This window comes from Miniopterus natalensis, chromosome 20 (genome assembly GCF_054644295.1).
Source record: "Miniopterus natalensis isolate mMinNat1 chromosome 20, mMinNat1.hap1, whole genome shotgun sequence".
NCBI classification, from domain to species: Eukaryota; Metazoa; Chordata; class Mammalia; order Chiroptera; family Miniopteridae; genus Miniopterus; species Miniopterus natalensis.
The window spans coordinates 26,223,435-26,235,778 of record NC_142100.1 but is presented as its reverse complement, the minus strand read 5'-3'; the positions used below and the strand labels follow the sequence as shown (position 1 = coordinate 26,235,778).

Here is a 12,344-nt window from a genome sequence, read left to right as displayed (position 1 = left end):
GCCAATAATGTACGAGGCCACCTCCTATCAGCTCATGAGAGCTGTCAAACAGTCAGGAATTTTGCAAGACGGCTGCTAAACCACTTACCATGATTATATTCCACTTAGCTTTGAAATCAGCCATGGGAGGAGTATTTACACCCTGTGAATGGGCAGATGTTCTAAGTCAAAGCTTTCTTTTTTAGACAGCCAGTTTAGCAGGACACCACTGAATATCTCTATATAACTTGATTACATAAAGATGTAAACCAACTTTTTTATATATCATAGTACCTAAGAAATAGCAGGCTCACAATCATCCAACTATTATACTGGGTCCTAACAATTTATTGAAACAGGCACTTTTGGTTTTCATAACCAGAAAGGTCACGTAAAAAAATCAAAAGAGTGTTCTTGTAATGATAATAAGAATTTAGTGTCTGCATAGGGCCCTGCCAAATATACCACAATGTTCCTGGGAACCCCCTGCCTATGTCTAGTAAATAGAACAAGTCACCCAAAGGCTCGTCCTGTCCTGGAGTTCAACTGCCTCTGAGCACCTGGGATCAGGCCTGGCTCAACCCTGCACGCTTCTCAGACACAAAGACCAAGGAGACTGAAAATCATTAAACATTATAATGACGACTCTACTCATTAACCTGTACCCAGAGTCAACCTTACCAACACCAGGTTTCCAGTGAACCACTAGGTTGGTAGTTCTCACACTTGACTGTGCTCAGAATCCTGTTTAAAAAGGACACATTCCTGGGCTCCCCAAGTTTCTGATGGGGCAGGTGTGGGTTGGGGCCCAGGCATCTGCATTTCTAACAAGCTCCCAGGGCCCCTGATGCTGTCAGTTCAGGGACTGCACGTGGAGAAGTACTGCTGAACCAGGTGATCCTTTAAAGACAGATGTTGCAAGAAAAGAAGACCTCATCTGAAACGTCAGTCTATCCCAAACCCTGAACACCGATCCATCACAACTGTTAATGATGGAGCAACATGTTCCCACGAGCAACCTTACCTGCTTCTGTCCTCACAGTATCTAAAAATGGCCTCCTTGGTAATGAGCCGGTTCGTTTTCCGCATCTCATACAGGACTGCTGTCATCCAGTCCTCCACACGCCCCTCAGCCCGCACGATCTTGCGGAACTCCATGACCTCGCCCTCGGCGGAAATCATGGCGGACACGAGCTTCTCCCCACTGTCCCCGTCGTTGAACCTCAGCGCGGCAATGTTGTCAAACATCTGCAACACAGCAAGAGGGGCCACTCTGTGGTGCTGCCACTCAGTTCTGGAACCAAAGAGCAGCCTGCGGAGCTTGTCACACAAGGAGCTGCCGGAGGCACAGGGAACTGGATGTCCATTTGCCCGAGTGTTTGCTCACTGGGCAGATGCACACACGGGGTGCTTCCATTTACCCTGCACTAGGCAAAGGTCTGTGGTGGGTTAAAAAGAAAGGAAAAGAAGACAGACTCCTTCCCTATACTTGAGATTCTAAAGTACGTGCTGTTTGGAGGGGCAGCTGGACACATGGACGAGCTGGACACCGGAGAGGGCAGGGCCTGGGGATTACAAGCCAAGGCTGAAGAGTGAGAGGTCTGTGGGTGAAAGTCACTTCCCCGCCTCCACCTGCGTAACTCGCGCAAGCGGCTTCTCCCCTCCCAGCCTGGAGTAAACAAGTTATGGCCCTCACGAGATGAGGCCGGAAGGATCAAATCAAACAGCATGTGAAACCTTTGCCGTTTGTTGGCTGTCGTCATTGTTACTCATCAGATAATATTCGGGAAAATGTAGCTTTCAGGGCCCAATATACACAACAGGGGCTCTGCGAACCAGAGAGGAGGAAGACAAGGCAACAGCCTTCAAAGAACAGAATCAGAGGTTTGCAAAAGGGGTTACAGCAGATGAAGTACTTCTAACAACGCAGTTTTCCATAGCAGTGAAGTACTGCTTATAAAGGCGAAGAGAGAAGAAAAGCCTCCCCTTGAGAAAGGAAAACATGCAACTGAAACTCTGACTCTGACTTTAAGAAGGAAATCGGCACTAATTAGAGGAAGTACACAGTAAAGCATTCAATCCTAGTGCTTTGTTTACCTGAAATAAAGAAATTACTCTTCAGGGCTGGTTCAAAGCCACAGATGATGCCCCTGGGGAACAATGGGCAATGTCAGGAGACATTTTTGGTTGTCGTAACTGAAGAGGGATGCTCCTGGCGTCTAGTGGGCAGAGGCCAGGAATACTGCTGAGCATCCTACTATGCCCAGGACAGCCCAGACCTCCACCCCCGGTGCGCACACACACAGCAAAGAGCTATCTTGCCCAACCGCCAGTAGAGGTGAAGCTGAGAACCCCTGCTCTCCGCTGACATTGAATGCAAAGCTCTGATCAGCTGACCAGAGACTGTTTCCGGCCTTGCTCTGGTTCCCTATCACAAGAGAGGGTTTTCTCTGCTGTGCCTCCCGCCATTCAGTGTTGTTCACAGTGCACACATGTTTATGCGACAGTCAGAGCACATGGGCCGGAAGGAATCTCAACAAATTCATGACAATGGCTGCCTCCTGAGAGTGGGGGGCCTGCGAGTGGGGAGGGGACAAAGAGTGTGTCAACTTTATCTGTTTGATTTTAACTTCAAAAAGAGACAAAGTAAATACGATCCAACAGTAACCAAGCGCCAATTCTGGGTGGCCGATAAGGTTATTTAGCCAACATTGTAAGGTAGGCCCCTATCTAAGTACTTAACTCATTTAATCTTTATAACAACTCCACTGAAGCAAGCACCTACTGGGGTTATCACCATTTACAGGTAAGGAAACCAATGCCCAGAGATTAAGTAGCTTGTCAAAAGTCACACAGCAAATCCGCATAATGCCCGGATTTGAACCAGGCAACATGGCTCAAGTCCATGTGCTAAGGCCCTATCCTGCACTGCCTGTCTGCTTATTATATTACTCTCTGTGTATTTATGTATTTTTCTGAGTTTCTCAAAAAGTGTGGTGTTTGGATTGTGGAAAACGAACAACAGAGCAGCTGAGTCCAGGTGTCATTTCAGAAGACAGTGGATTTCATCACATTCATGCTTCAAATAAAATCCCAGCAGCATTTCAGTCTTAAACCTCTGGGTTGAGCCAAATTGTGAGAAGAACAAACTGCAATTACAGAGCCTACTCGAGGCGGGACACACACACACACACCCAAGAGCTGAGCCGACCTTGATCATGTGCTCCTGGACGCAGAGCGGGTCGCTGTTCCCCAGGATGCTGAGCAGCTCATCATCAGAGATGAAGAAGAATCTAGGGAAGGCATTCCTCTTGGAATCCAGGTAGTCGTTCAGGCTCTTCTGGCATTTCTCAAGGGCCTCGCTGATGTTCTGCAGGTCGAAGAGGCGGTGCGGGGCCTCACAGCATCTCTTGATCACGGGGTCTTTCAAGGTCTCAGCCATGATCTGGATAAGGCCAAGAGGATGGCGGTCAGGCCAGGGCAGTGGGAGCATCGCAGTTGTCCAATTTTTTTTTTTTAAAGCAAGTATTACCTTTATAATGAAAATTAATGAACACTCAAGAGTGCTATATGCCAGCAGCTATAGATCAGACAGAAATTTTTTACTGAACAGATGAAGTTCATGCATAACGACAGAAAGAATTCATGCCAGATGGTGTGGCTCAGTGGTTGAGCGTCGACCTATGAACCAGGAGGTCATGGGTCGATTCCGGGCCAGGGCACATGCCCCCAGTTGTGGGCTCAATCCCCAGCAGGGGGCGTGCAGGAGGCAGCTGATCAATGATTCTCTCTCATCACTGATGTTTCTCTCTCTATCCCTCCCCCTAAAAAAATCAATAAAAACATTTAAAAAAAAAAAAAGACTCAGAAGCTACGAGCAGACAGAATACCACATGGAAACACATGAGCATCTCAACCCCTTCTTTCAAGACAAACAGGAGCCCATCACTTGCCCTTTTAAACACTCTGTCGATGTTGTCAAACTTCTTTGCCTCCTCTGGAAGTTGTGATCGGATGTCTCCACCAATAAAAATGCTTTCCAGGTACATCCACTTTCTCTGAACCAACATCCAAATCTGTGGGTGCACAATGTTATCGTTAGCACAGGCGCCTCCAGGTGTGTGGGGCAAAATCCCACCCGAACCTGGGACAGATTCAAATCAGCTCTTTCAAAGGACTGCCCAGGCAAGATGGCCCCTTCTCAAATACACAGGATGGTGGAGGAAGCAGAGCTAAATAGTTTTGGTGTTTTGTTTTGTTTTTTTTTAATATATCTTTATTGATTTCAGAGAGGAAGGGAGAGGGAGAGGAAGAGATAGAAACATCAATGATGAGAGTCAGCATTGACCAGCAGCCTCCTGCACGCCCGACTGGGGATCAAGCTCGCGACCCGGGCATGTGCCCTGACCAGAAATCCAACCTCAATCTCCTGAATCCTAAGTCGATGCTCAACTGCTGAGCCACGCCTGGCCGGGTAGAGCTAAATAGTTTTAAATACATGGCCACACTCAGAAGCAGAAGAAAACTCTGCACACCAGCCCTGGACAGGGAGGAAGCTTCTAGTTGTACACAGGGGTTGGAGCCCTGGGATCCAGGGGGACAGACAGAGGACAGTTCGTGCAGAAGCTCGTACACAAAGCATGAGACTATGGTTTCTTTCCACTGACAATGGGCTCTCGGCCACTTTCCTGTCTGGTTTCTCACCTCAATGACCTCCCCTATCAGAGACAGCGTCTTTTCCCATTTGTGAACGGTCTCCAGGAAAGGCCCCACAAACCGGCTTCCTGAGATGCTCTGCAGGTTGAAGGTGTTGTCATCAAGGCTCTGGATGATCTCATCCACAGATCCCAGGATGTAGCCGCGCTCCTGGGTGCCCTTGTAGTACTTGACCACAGTAAACTTCATGTTTTCCCACGTTTCAAGGATTTCCTTCACGGCCTGGTCAGGAGCATGAGGAGAATGGCTCAGGCACATAAATAGAAAAACAGAGCCCTAACCCAACAGCAGCTTCCTGAGCCTACCTCCTCGGAGCCCCTTAACCCGGCGTCTGGAGCAGTGGTGGGAATAAGCAGAGGTTGTGTCATGGAGATGCTGGTCATCGTTTGCCTAGGACCTGCTGTGCCAGGTGAGCACGGTCACGTGACCTCCGCCACACCTCCCAGCACCTGGTGAGGTGGGGCTTGGACAGGTGGAGCTGCATGCCCGTTTCCTTAGCTCCAAGTGACACAGCCAGGGTCTAAACCCCACCGTCTGCCTCCCATCTGCACACTCACAAAATCCTGCCTGTGTCTGCCATTGAGCAAGAAAATCAAACTATAAAATAATATGCCTATTTATGGTCATTTTCAAAAAACACCCTATCAATATTTGCACGTGTGTATACGAATGTGTATTGTGTGTATAGGCACGCCTATGAATGTACATGTATATATGTGTTGTCATGTTTGTGTATCGTGTATGTGTGCCTACGCACGTACATGCATATGCCTGTACATGTGTTTACACATCTGTATATATATGTATGTGCAAATACATTTTAGCGTGTGTATATTATGTGTATATGTAGGCTTCTGTATGTGCATATGCTTGTACATGCTTTTATATACCTGTGTGTGCTGTTTTTAGTATGTGTATATGTGTACGTGTGTGTACGTGTGCACATGCATTTTTAAGAGTTAAAGGATGTACACTAACATGTTAATAATCTTCAGGTGGTGTAATTTTGAGTGATTTGTTCATTTTCTCAATTTTCTACCACGAACGTCCGTTATTTAATAAATAAATAATGAAACTATAAGTAAAAAATTTAGCTGAGGCTGAAATTCTACTTCCAGAACAAGTTCTTTATGACTCAAATACAGCAGGTGCTAGAGCTAACGTTCCCTGTGACAGGTGCTAGAGCGAGACTGTTCCCTCTCTGAGCAACGACACTCTTCTCTCTAGGCTGTTTCCTAACTAGAAGCAGCCCTACCTTCTCGATGGCGATCTCCTTGACTGCTGCCGTGACGATCTCATTGAGAACCTCCGTGTGTTTGTGGAGTTCCATGGCAAACATATTTTCCAGGGTAAATGTCTGGGTCATTTCAAAAAACACGCCTGTTTTCTCCATAAGCTCCTTCCAGTGCCTAAAAATGCATAGATGTGAAATGCTTTACACCGGCTGAGCTTGATGTGTGTTTATTTATCTCCCTATAAACACTTCTGGGATGGAATACCAAAATGAGAGGACGTCACTGGGATTATGTCTCCAAAGTTTTCCCAAACCCCACTGGAGGCCACAATTAAACCCAGGAAGCAACACGGAGAGATTCTTGTTGATGTGGTCAGAGGAGCTGGAAGGGAGCTCAAATGGGGTGACTCTCCCACTGAGTAGAATACAGTCATGTGATGCCAGGTGACAAAGGAACAGAGGAGCACGTCAGGGAGAAGGCCACTGGCACGCTCCTACTTAGCTCCTGTCTGTGTGGAGCTGCATCCAAAGGACAACAGAGGAGAGGTGACCCTCCTCCGTGCCCCCCGACTTGGTATTCCATTCAACAACCAGTGAGACCCACTCTGTCCAGTTGACAGCCACAGGTCACCTGTGGTTACTGAGCACCTGAGTGTGACGAGCCCAAACTGAGAAACCACACACCAGATCGAGATGTCTTTTTAAGAACATAAAATATCTTGTGAATGACGCTACACACTGATTATCTGCTGAAATGATATTTTGCATATAATTGGGTTTATTAAAATGAACTTCACCTGTTTTCTTTTACTTGTCTGATGCAGCTGCCAAAAAATGTTAAATGATTCACGCAGGTTGTGTGTCCCCTGGATGGCCCTGGTCTAGACCCCTGGCTGTTTTTTTAAAAACCTTTGGGTGAAGGAACTGCGAAGGACACTACACCGGACAGCTGCTCTGCCTAAAACAGGAGAACCCTCGTGGCTGATAACCTTACAGAAAGTTCACGAGGACAGTATTACAGGAACGTGACTTGCGTATTTCCAGCCGTGCGTCGCTGCTGAGACCTTGCTCTTGGTCGTCACATCTAAGCAAAGACCAATCTTAAACTGAGAGTGCCTCCCTGCGTTCACGTCCACCGGCAGACAAAACAAACCTGTCCCTAAGCGCCTCATGCTTTAGGTCGAGAAGCAGAGGGATGGAGTCCTTGAATGCCTTCATCTTCGCCTCCAGATGGTGGGCCACTGCTAAGTTCCGGACCGACCGGGGCAGCTTCCGGAGGGATTTGAGGAAGCCCTCAATCCCGTCCTGCAGGAACTGCACATTGAGGTTGACCCAGAGCGTCTGAGACCATTCTTCCTTCGCAAGCTGCAAACAGACATGAGCATCCCGTCAGCAAGGACCCCTGGGAACCACGAAGGCAGCGTGACCGGGAGAGCAGGCTCTCACACCTGGGTCGTGCTCACTTCTTTTCAGATATTGTCACTCACCTACCCACAGCAATCCCCAATTCACAAAGGAAGGATCAACTGCCAGGCTCTAGAACACAAACAAAAGAACCCCAACTTTTTCAAGCCCTCGCCAAAATAACGCTATCTCTGAAGATGTGTGGAATCTAAACCCATGTCTTCCATCCTCAGGAGACATGAGAAGTAGAGTCAGAAACAGGCGTTTTATGAATTGGGAGTCACATGAGTGTTATATGTACTTCATTCAGATGCCCTAACACTCTTCTCTCTCCTGATAAAACCAGCTGAGGTTACAAAGTACAACTTAGGTAACCCTGATTGATTGTCACAATGAAAGGCTTTCTGGGCTCCACTTTCCTGGGATTTAACGTGTAAAATTTACCCTCTCAGACAGTTCCCATGAGCCACCTGTGGCATCTGGGCTTGGCAGACTTGCTTCAAGTCATGGGACACGTCCAACAACAGACTATGCTAACGAATGAAATCTATGTGTGGTGATCATTTTAACGGCATTACAATGCATTCTCATCTTTTCAATTCTTTCTCTGTCTTTTAAAAAGATACTAAGTGTTCAGTGTTTTGGGTCATTTTGAGGTGAATTCCATGACTCATTACTTCCTTCTCGCAAAAATGAACAAGAAATGAATCAGAAAGAACTCACAGTGCACCCTGGGGTTCCTACACCTAAGCACAACTCGGGTAGGTCATCACAACACCTTCCCCTCTGCTCTTTCCCTGAGTCCACTTGGGAAACCACAACTGCGGTTAAACCCACTCCATGCCCGTCATCAGTGCTCACCCTGACCCCCAGGCTGCCAACTATGATTGCTAGAAACACTCAGCCTCGCTCACTGGCCCCCATCCTGGTCCAGGGCGTGACGCTGCCATGGGTCGCCCCACGCCTCCTTGCATGGAGAGCACGTACTAAATGAAAACATCCAAGTGACATGACACTTGCTACTTCTAACTTCCACTTTCCACTAAACCGTTCACCCCATGCCTTAACGAGCCCTGACCTCCAAAGGGCTTTCTTTTTCATTAATGTGGTAAAACACACGACACACAGATCATTTTAACCATTTCAAGTGCACAAATCAGTGACATCGGGAACACTCATGCTGTGCGACCGTCACCACTACCTAGTTCCAGAACCTTCTCATCATCTCAATGGAGACCCTCATGCCACCAGAAGCCTCTCCCCATCACGTCTTCCCCAAGAGCCAGTGAGAGTTTCTACAGAATTGGCCCAGGCCCTTCAGGATGGTGGCATCAGAGTCCCCTGCGCCTGACCAACTCCCGCACTGCCTTCAGCGAGCTTGAGCCTGCGGGGCCCTCACCTTCAGCCCTTCATACAGCTCGTAAATCATCTTCAGCCCACTCATTTCCTTCTGCACCTTGAATAGCTCTGGGTACATTGTGATTGGAAGGTCAAACAGTTTCTCGGCATTGGCCAGCTCTTGACGGTTCTTTTCGTGCTTCGCTAACTCTCTTTCAAAAGTGGCTAAAAGTTCAATTCCTAGTAAATAATAGGTAGGAAAAAAATACAGGAAAATTAAGGTATATGAAATTGAAGGGGAAACCATGGACACTGTACGTAAATGATCGTTTCACCCACAGAAGCCATCCATCAGGGAGACAGATGGGGAATTGCCTGACTTTATTTGCCTTGGTTCTACCTAAAACCAGAGGGGGCCAGTGACAACTGCAAGCCCCTCCGGTTAGAAAAGTCCGTCTCCTTAGCATCCTCCCTCCTCTCACTGGTCCCAGCCTGGGACAGACATCAGAACCCCCACTGGAGCTTTTAAATATGACCAGACCACCCTCTAGAACGATGGAATCAGACAATCTGGACCTGGGCCCCAGGTATCAGTGGTTTTTTTAAATTCCCCAGGTGAGCCCAGTGTATGGGCAAGGAAGAGAACCACCATTCCACCCGGTCTCCCTAACGCGACTGTTCTCACCGCTATCAAGATCTTCACCAACAGAACCAGGGCCTTCGAGGTAAAAACGTTTTGCAAAGTCCTCTATCTGCAGCCTGTAGCTCGATATCTCACCTCGAGTGATCTGAGGAAAGCAGGGTTGCATTCATTTGACTCAGTGGGTGTTTTTCAACACCTCAACTCAGAACGTAGAAATATGAAAGGTACCTCTGTGAAAGTTTTCTTTATGCTCCCAAGGGCGCGTTCCATATTCACCGAATCATTAAACAGATTCAGCCACATGCTCTCAATGTTGTCAACCAGTTCTTTCTCTGCATCCAAAGGCTAAAACAAAACAAAACAAACAATAAAACAAATGGTCAGCAATTTGGAAGTGAAATTTCTGGTCAGAGCTACTGGCAAGGGACTTCTGCTTACGGTCACAGCAGGTTAAGGTAAAGTCAGGGTAAAATAACTTTGAAAGATGGATAGTTAACAGAGATGGAGAGACAGATAACCTAAAGAGATACGCCCTTCATAAACTAAAAACCAGTTTCAAGTCAACTTAACCTCTGGTTGAAGTGTGGTTATCTTTGTTTGCTAATGCATCCAGTTGTGCCATCTATCGGAGGCAAAAACAAACCTCCTCTGAAAATATAGCATCACCCAGAGCCTCCAAGCTCTCTACAACCTGCCAGACAGCACATGTCCAGAATGCAATCAGAAATAACAGGCACAGGAGGACACAAGACGACTCGGGAGAAACCGAGAGAGACGTGAGCAGTATAAGCAGACCATAACGAAGTTTTAGGACAGAGTTTAAAAAATCCTACTTAACAGAGTGAAGGGAACAAAAGACAAAACTGAGAGTTTTTACTTCAGTTATAAAAATATAAGTTTCACATGCTGTGCATTATTTTCTGACAAGAGGATCTTTAGAGATCAGCCCAGGGCTACTGCTCAGAGAGGGTATTCAAATCAGTGAAGCCATGTAAATGCTGAAATACAAGCTTGTGCAAACACGAGCTTATGACAAGTATTTCTCTCTCCCCACTAGTTTATTTTTCCAGTTGATTCTGTGTGTGAGAGTGGGGGGGGGGGGGGGGAGGAGGTGCACAGTATGCAAAATTTTACATGTAATTTCAGGAAGATCCCAGACCCCCTCAAACTCAACCATGGACTTCTAAAGGTCCTTGAAACCCACATTTAACAACCCTAAACAGAGACAGACAACTGAACCATCTTCTACCAGTTTCTTTTATCATCTCTCTCTCTCATTCCCTCTCTCTCCCCCCTTTATCATTTTTGCAGAGTCCTTTACTTATTAACAAAAATTCACACACACACACACAGAATGAAAGAGGGAGAACTGGAACATGTGCAACTACAGACCAGTCTACTAGAGATAGTATTGGAGCCATGAAATATCCATAAATAGACTCTAAACTCCCACTATTCTAAATAACTGTGGGGCTTACTTTACATTTAAATTTTATCAGTATTTCTAAAAAAAGTCTTAGTGTTCAACCCAATAGTGAGATTTAGAAGAAAGTGGACGTGGCTCACGTGGATGTTATACATCGCCAAGGTGCGGTACCGCTCCTGCACATCCCGGTACCTGAGCTCCATGAGCAAGGATTTACTTTTAACTTCTGCAATCGTTGCGAGGACAAACTTGAGGTCCTCCAGGGTTTTGGGGCTCTTCTTCAGGTTTCTGGCCAGGTTCTGTAAAAGAGAATTTGAAGGACACTGAATAAACATGGAGGGGGGAAATGGTACCCAGCGGAGAAAGGCAGTTCCGAGTAAACCCCATGGCTCACGACCTCCATCTCTTCGTAAAGGCTGTGCAGCTCCTCCCTCGCCGAATCGTTGAGCAGCTTCCCCAGGGAGGTCACCCAGGACTTGGCGTTTTCCTGCACGGTGTTGGCCAGGGGACCGAGCTGCAGCCGCACACAGTGCTCCTCCTTGACCATAGGGTGGCGCATCACTTCCGAGGCCACGCGGGAGTAGAACTGCAGCTTCTCGTCGTAGGCCGCGCAGGGGGGCTTCTTGGCAGCAAACTTCTCCATCAGGATAGCTTTGTCCAGCTTCCAGAGTGGCCGGTACTTCTTCCATTTCTGCAGGTACTTCACGAGATTGACCAGAATCCTGTGGACATTCTGGGGGATCATGACAGCCTGCTCGATGATCTGAGGGTTCAGGGCAATGTCGCTGTAGAAGCTTATTGTGACGACCTCTTCTTCCTCTCCCTTCAAGGGTGGGCATTCTATGCAGCTGCCGTTCATCCACCGAACAAAATTCTGGCAAGACGATAATCGAGGGCAGAGACAGCACATTAGTATCGGTTTTGCTCCCTGGGTATGTATTAGTGTTCAGTCATAATTCTTTCTAGTAATAGAAATCACTTTATCATTAATAAACTGTGCTCAATTGCAAAAAGGACAATTCTTTGTTCCTCCCACCATGTTCCCACCCGGGGGAGCCTGTGACTTGACCACCAGGAGGGCTAGAAGTAGTTCATGCAAGTTCCAAGCCAGGGACTCAAGTGGCCGTGAAGCTTCCACTCTCAGGCTCTTGCACAAGGCTGAGTTAGCGTTCTGGATGGTGATAAGCCACAGACAGGAGGACCAGGTGCCCCAGCCAACAGCCAGCCCATCAGGCAGAACTGAGGCAGAAGAACCACTAGGCCCAACTCAGCCTGCAGAATCCAGAACTAAACAAACAGTTACCATGTTAAGAGTTGGAGTGCCTTGTTATGCAAAAAAAGCTAACTTTTTAAATAACAATGCCCATCTGCTTCCTACAGGACAGGTGGATGAAACAGTAGTTTTCTTATTGACAAGGAACATAAAGCTGGGTAAGCTGACCCCCCAACCCCCATGTCGCAAAGCAAATCTGTTCATTTGACGTGTCCCTGCCACACTGTTGAGATTCCCTCCCACTTTTGATCAAGCATGATTCCTGACAGCAGACCATGGGCGTGTCACACAGAACTTCTCCAGCGGGTGGGAACAATGCTACTAATCCCAC

The 12,344-nt window shown here is 47.3% G+C and overlaps 1 protein-coding gene across 2 annotated transcripts in view; it reads right to left on the bottom strand.

Annotated features, from left to right (window-relative positions):
- DNAH10 (dynein axonemal heavy chain 10) overlaps positions 1-12,344 on the bottom strand; it is a 74,634-nt gene that overhangs the window by 41,469 nt on the left and 20,821 nt on the right. For both annotated transcript variants that reach the window (XM_087828624.1, XM_016203131.2), the window contains 11 exons: positions 11,138-11,614; positions 10,881-11,039; positions 9,543-9,659; positions 9,357-9,459; positions 8,733-8,911; positions 7,083-7,294; positions 5,951-6,104; positions 4,684-4,917; positions 3,933-4,055; positions 3,191-3,424; positions 1,004-1,227 (listed from right to left, as the gene is read on the bottom strand). In XM_087828624.1, coding sequence (XP_087684750.1) covers positions 1,004-1,227; positions 3,191-3,424; positions 3,933-4,055; positions 4,684-4,917; positions 5,951-6,104; positions 7,083-7,294; positions 8,733-8,911; positions 9,357-9,459; positions 9,543-9,659; positions 10,881-11,039; positions 11,138-11,614 — 2,216 coding nt within the window. The remainder of the gene's footprint in view (positions 1-1,003; positions 1,228-3,190; positions 3,425-3,932; positions 4,056-4,683; positions 4,918-5,950; positions 6,105-7,082; positions 7,295-8,732; positions 8,912-9,356; positions 9,460-9,542; positions 9,660-10,880; positions 11,040-11,137; positions 11,615-12,344) is intronic.